The following is a 6,998-nucleotide window of genomic DNA, read 5'->3' as shown; positions in this document are numbered from 1 at the left end:
TAATCAAAATATATGTCATTTTATACCGTATAAATACTTTATATATATAGTACAGTGGAAAGAAAAAAAAAACTTTGTAGAATATTCTTCTTATATATATATATCTACAAGTGCAATATTTCAGTTTTGGAGCTTTGGTTGAATTGTAGTAGCTTTTTATTCTTTACTCCAATCTTGTATGTTGTTGCCAAATCATTGTAGCTTTAGACCCTTCAATCTGCATATAAATCAAAGAGAGATCACCCATTAATCCACAATTAGCCAATAATCAATAAAAATAAAAATCCCTTAAATACTTTTTATAATAGTTTTAAACTATTACTTTTTGTAGACCGTTGGATTAAAAATTTAGACTTACTTTCTATTCCTTCAACAAATTTGGTTAATGAAACATAGTAACCTTCATATTCCCTCTCAGATGCAATGACTCCAAAGAACTCGACTCAATCCATCAAGTTTTGAACCAAAGTTATAATTTGTAAATAAATGAAAACTTCACGGTTTAGTTAATTAGTTTAAATTGGATGGAACCAACCTGGGAAATATATGATAATTTGGAATTTTTATTTTGAGTTATTCAAATGAAGTTGTTAAACTCAATTCCATAGTTGATATATATATATATATAAAATAAAAAATTGTTGAAAATAGTTTCAAATATAACAAAATGTTATTGTCTACTGGTGATAGGTAATCAGTATCTATCAGTAATAGATTATAGTAGTCTATCAATGTCTATCAGTATCTATCACTGATAAATAGTGATACTTTGCTATATTTGTAAATATTTTGGTTCATTTTTCTATATTTAACTCTAACTCATATATATATATATTAATATATATATGTCTATTTTTTATTCTTTCAAACCAAATTGTGCTGTATCATAGTCTCAACGTTGCTTTTTCTTTTTGGATTTGATTTATTGTTTTAATGAAGGTATTTTGAGTTGAGAAATTTTGAGAAAAATTATATTGTTTAAAAGTTTGATGTCACAACTCAATCCAACTCACAAACTTGGCTAAGGATAATTCCCTTCACATAATACTTCAATGGCAGTCACTACTTTTAATTGATAGTGACATATATTTTAATAATGAATAACTATAAATAAATAAAATACATTTTTCTCATTATTGTAACACCTTATAATTTTATATATATAGCTCCAAATAAGATAATCTTAACTTACTTTTTTTTGTTATATTTGTTCATATTAAAGTGGATCTTTAAAAAAAAAATTGAGCTATAAAAATACAACAATCAGAAAGCCACTGTAAGAGTTGTTGCTTAAATTATTTTATTATTTATTATAGGTTAGTCTTTGTAATGATTTTTTTGGCTAATAGTTACGATCCTTCTCATCCCAATCCAATTTTAAACGAAAAGAAAATCGAGAATCACATAAAAATAATGAAGGGTTTAAAGAGAAGAAAAAGAGATTGCCTTTGCTCTTCATCGAGAAAGTTGTTGTAGGAATAGTGTTTAGAGTAATTTGGCAAAGGAACTCTCCCGGTCTCAATATTGTGAACATCCTCCACCAACATATCGTAGTGCGTCTTCACTTCCTCCGCCGTCTTCCCGCCGATGGCACTCGCCAGCTTTTGCCACCGGTCTGGCGAGTCCTTGTCGTACACCGTCAGAGCATTTTCAAACATCTTGTTTTGCTTTGAACTCCAACTTGAAGATGAAGATGAAGAAGATGATGCAGATGAAGCCATTCTTAATAATGTTATATGTGTCTTAGTTCTCCTATTGCTTTTCTATTTATAGACACAACAAAAGCAATATTAATTTTTTATTTTAAAAATTAAATAAATTAGGGTTTTTTTTTTTTTTTTAAATGTGACATAAAGTTATTCTTCAAAATACACTTTTCTTCCGCTCTCTTATTCCTGGCCAAGTTGCTTCTTGGTCAAAATTAATGGTCATCCACCAATTTTTTTTTAAATCGTTTTTATTATTATGATTTAAATAAAAGTTGGAATCAATATTAACTCCATTAATTTGATAAATCTTCATTTTATTACTATTTGGTTTTGAAAAAAATTAAGCCCATAAGTTCACGTAATCCCACAGTTTTGTTTGGTTCATCTTTTATGCTCGTTTGATAATCATTTATACTCTATTTGATAATTATTTAGTTTTTTATTTTTTATTTTAAAATTAATCTTATTTTATCGATATTTACAATGATTTACTTCTTTTTTAAGTACAATGGTTGAATTCTTAGTTAAATTCGGATAACAAAAACAAGTTTTTGAAAATTACTTTTTTTAGTTATCAAAATTTAACTTGGTTTTTAAACCATTAGTGAAAAGTAAATAACAAATAAAAAAATTTGAAGGTGGAAGTAGTGTCTATTGGCTTAGTTTTCAAAAACAAAAACAAAAAACAAAATGATTATTAAACGGGACCTTAGTTTTTTATTTTTATTTTTGAAAAATTAAGCTTATTTCATCCACATTTCTTATAGTGATTTGCATATTTCTTGGATACAATAGTTGAATTCTTAACTATATTCCAAAAACAAAAACAACTTTTTGAAAGTTATTTTTTTTAGTTCTCAAAATTTGGCTTGGTTTTTTAAACCATTAGTGAAATGTAAATAACAAAAGAAAAAAATTTAGAGGTGGAAATAGTGTCTATAGACTTAATTTTTTAAAAAAAACAAAAAAAAAACAAAAAACAAAATTATTACCAAACGAAAAACAAAATTATTACCAAACGGGGCCTAGGTTTTTGTTTTTTGTTTTTGAAAATTAAGCTTAAAGACACTATTTCCATCTCCAAATTTCTTAATTTATTATCTACTTTTATCGATCATTTAAAAAACCAAGCAAAATTTTGAAAACAAAAAAGAAGCTTTTAAAATCTTGTTTTTGTTTTTGGAATTTGACTAAGAATTCAACCATTATAATTAAAAAAGATGCAAATTATTGTAAAAAATAGAAGGAAAATAGACTTAATTTAAAAAAAAAAAACAATAAAAAACGAAATGGTTACCAAGTGAGAACTTAGTTTTTGAAATGTTTTCAAAATTCAAAATACGTCTTAATTTTTAAACAAAAAATTTAAAAACTTATATTTTTTCTTTAAATTTGACTAGAGATTCAAATATTTTATAGTAAAAGATGAAATAACGGTAAGAAAAACAAATACATGAAATAACGGTAAGAAAAACAAATACAATCTCAAAAAATTAAGGACGAAGAATCAAATCAAACAAATTCTAATTTTTTTATTTTTATTTTTTCGAAATAGTTGTGATTAATTAAAATACATCACGGACGAACTTGTCACTATATATATATACATACACAGAGCGAAAAGCTTGTCACTATATTTGATGGAATGGTTTTTTTCATATATATCTATGTAAATGAGGCCATAAAAAATAAATTTTGTAATTAGTAATAATCTAAATATTATATATATTTGTGTCATGGTTACATGAATTTCTGGATCCATTATTGAATGTAGGGTACAAAACTAATGGAATTTCAAAGATTATCATGTACTAAATTTTGTATTGATCAAATTTAGATACAAAACTTAATATCACTAGAATTAGTGAGTATAGATAGATGAATTATAAAAAAATGTATAGATGATAGAAATTGTAACGTTTAACAAATTCTAGGGTCTAATTCAATGGATATGAATCCTATGGCATTAACTAAATCAAATAAATTTGAAGATTCCCTCGGAGATGTCAAGCTTAAACAACGCAAAACAAAGATTGGAGGTCACATGCGCTTGATTTTGAGGATCAGTTATAAAAGCATCATTATTTGATCTGAAACTCCAAAGTTGGATGTAATCTCCACTTTCAAGGTGAATTGTGCCGGACTAAAGAATTCCACTCAGATACCAAGCAATAGGTATCGTGGTTCCCAACCTTCCATATTTTCAACCCAATATGTCTATTTCTTAGCAGAGGATCAATTATCAACACCATCATTCCATTCTTGTTTTTATGATTTTTTTGTTATGTTTGCTTAACATCTTTTTCTCATTTCTGTAGCAAAGTCATTCATGAGTTTTCCGAATGGAATCAATAATCGACCATGGTTCTTATTCATATCAGTGTCTTGCAATTTCTTTTGAGTCAACATTTGGATGTCGAAGCCACCCAATTCAGCAATTCGCTCTTGCAACGCCGTCGACATCTCAATCGTCTTCGAAAACACTATTTCTTTTTGCCTCTTCATCTGTGGATTATATCAGATTCAGAGTATTTTTTCCTCCTCTTCCTGCTCATTTATTCGATGTCATACTATTCACAGCTTTGAATCTCAGAGTTTTCAATGATCGATCGATTAGGGAGACAATGAGATCAAATCTAAAGTCTTGAAGACATCACTATCTGATTCCATTTTTGCACTGTCAAATCAAATACGAAAAACCAATGAATACGAAAATTGAACTAGAGTTGTATATATTAGCCATCTTTCAAAGTCCAAATAGAATTGGGTATTCGTTGCTCTTAATCCTAAACACTTCAAAAAATATATATATAATCTAATTAGAACTCCAATTCGGAATTGGAAACGCAACATTATAATCTCAATGTTTTTAAATCTTTTGTTTCCTTCAGATGGCGGGAATTTAAATAGATAGAAATTTGGTAATTTCGAAATTAAGCAAACCTTTATGTGTAAAAAAATAAATAAAATTTCTTAGCTCGAAAATTTACCTAACCATGAGATAAACACCGGAAATCATGATATAGACTTTCTCATTCGGATTTTAATATTTAAAGTCAAGAAAAGGTTTTCTTAGTCAGAGTCCATTAATTATTACCATATGGAAAAATTGAAGCCATGATACTTGAAATAAAATGAATTGTTTTTTTTTTCTGCAAAAATAAATAATATTTTAGTTATTTAAAAAAAAAAATTCATATATATATATTTTTTTATTTTCTTGTAAGATTGAATTGGACCATTTAAATTTACTTGAGAAAAAAGTTTCTTCAAAACTCATTTTTATTTAAACAAAATTGTTGAAAATAGATTTTTTTTATAAAAATATTGTTTATTTAATATATATTGAAAAAAAAGGGTAGGATTGAAAGTATTTTTAAAAATGGTGTTTGTTGAAACTATTGACAAATTAGGATAGTGAAATCGTGTAGGGGTACACATTTCCATGTGGCAAACTCGTCTATGGGGTCGTGTCTAATCCAGTCAGCACCATGTCAGTGACTGGTTGACCGGTCACAGGAAAACTCGTGGACTGGGTCCTTGATTTATTTTTATTTTTTTTAAAAAAATAGATTGGCTAATATATTATTTTTTTAATTGGAAATGTACAACAATGTTAAGACTTTAGGAACGGGTCCACAATTACATAAAATAAATTCATTACATAAAAATTACAATTACATAAAAAGTACAATTACATAAAAAGTATAAGTACATAAAATATACAATTACATAAAAAATACAAGTAAAAAAAAGATACACCTAATGACCCGAAGATGAAGCACCTAATGTACGTTGTGGACAAATACGTCAGTTATGTCCTTCTCTCTTGCAAATTATACATTGCCCTTTTTGGCTTGCCTCTCTCCAATCCATTTCATTATGAATGTGCGTACTTTTTGGCCGACCCTGTTCTCTTAGTAAGTCCGCATTTGGACGAACTTCTGTAAATGATAATTCTGGCCAATAATCTGGCTGTTGTATTGGATGGAAGCGGCCTTCATAACATCACTTGAAATTGGACAATTTGTAACATTCATCAATAAGTGATATGTATGTCATACGCATGCAATTATATGAGAGCATGGAGTCTTGAATGGCTGCCACTTATTGCAAGAACATGTTCCTTCTTTCAAGCTCAAAACTTGGGTGTGTTGTCCTTGATAGGGAGAAATCATACTTATGCCAGTTTATACTTCAAAAGTTTGACTTTCTCTGTCAATAGATGTCACCGTATGCGCAGATGCTCGTTTTTCCCACCTCTTAAGTTTTTTTAGGGTATATTCTGTATGTATGTCCCCACGATTGAGTGCTTCACTGATTTCTTGTCTCCGACGTTCAAAATACAGTACTGTGCTATATAATGTTAGACTAACCAAAGAAGTAATTGGTAACATTCTAGCACCTTTGAAAACACCATTCATGCATTCAGCTGCATTGCTTGTCATCCACCCATAGCGGTGGCCACCGTCGTGTGATTGAGTCCATTTTTCGAAGTCAATGTCTAAAAAATATTCAAGACATTCAGGGTGCATTTGTTTCAATTATTTCATGCACTGAATTTACTTGCGCCTTTAGTGTTGATTTCCTGCCTTAAACACCAAATTTTTTAGTTGCTTTGATTTATATTTCGTATTGAAATTACTGGCAACATGGCGAAGACAATATCGATGGTACGATCTAGGTTCACTCCAACCAATTTCCTCATTATTAATTGCAGCAAGAATGTCCTTATGTCTATCAGAAATCAAGCAAATACCCTCTCTTTGGGTAACATATTCACGTAATGCCACAAAAACCATGACCAACTGGATGAATTTTTACCTTCAACTATAGCAAAAGCAAGGGGAAATATATGTCTGTTTGCATCAATAGATAAGACGGTCATTAATTTCCCCTTATACTTTCCGTAGAGATGAGTTCCATCGATCTGGATTAATGGCCTACAATGTTTGAACCCTTCTATTGCAGGATCAAAGGACCAAAAAACTTGATAAAAAATAGTTCTACATGGCACATCAGAGGGAAGGAAAAACTAATCTGTTTGTGTTCCTGGGTACTGAACAAGAGCACTTAACCAATATGGACAGTTAAATGGAGGCACACGACTTAAGGTAGGAGATTTTCGGATAATTTGTTCTGATAGACGAACATAGGAGATTTTCGGATGGGGAAGACTGAAGAAAAGAGGAGGCAGAAGGCTTTTGGATGGAGGAAGAAGAAGGCTCGCGGTGGTTTAATAGAGAAGGAAGTCGTGTACCTGGTATACGACTTAAGGTAATCGTGTAC

General features: G+C 29.4%; 1 protein-coding gene across 1 annotated transcript; it reads right to left on the bottom strand.

The window, feature by feature from the left end:
• LOC120076521 (protein RADIALIS-like 3) lies at positions 1-1,745 on the bottom strand. The gene is made up of 2 exons (XM_039030373.1): positions 1,447-1,745; positions 1-217 (listed from the first exon to the last, which is right to left on the bottom strand). The coding sequence occupies exons 1-2, from the start codon at positions 1,719-1,721 to the stop codon at positions 193-195; spliced, it is 300 nt and encodes a 99-aa protein (XP_038886301.1). The 5' UTR covers positions 1,722-1,745; the 3' UTR covers positions 1-192.
• Between the last annotated feature and the right edge of the window lie 5,253 nt (positions 1,746-6,998).

Source organism: Benincasa hispida, chromosome 4 (assembly GCF_009727055.1).
Source record: "Benincasa hispida cultivar B227 chromosome 4, ASM972705v1, whole genome shotgun sequence".
Lineage (NCBI taxonomy): Eukaryota > Viridiplantae > Streptophyta > Magnoliopsida > Cucurbitales > Cucurbitaceae > Benincasa > Benincasa hispida.
Note: the sequence above shows the minus strand (reverse complement) of the source record. Positions and strands in the feature narration are given on the sequence as shown.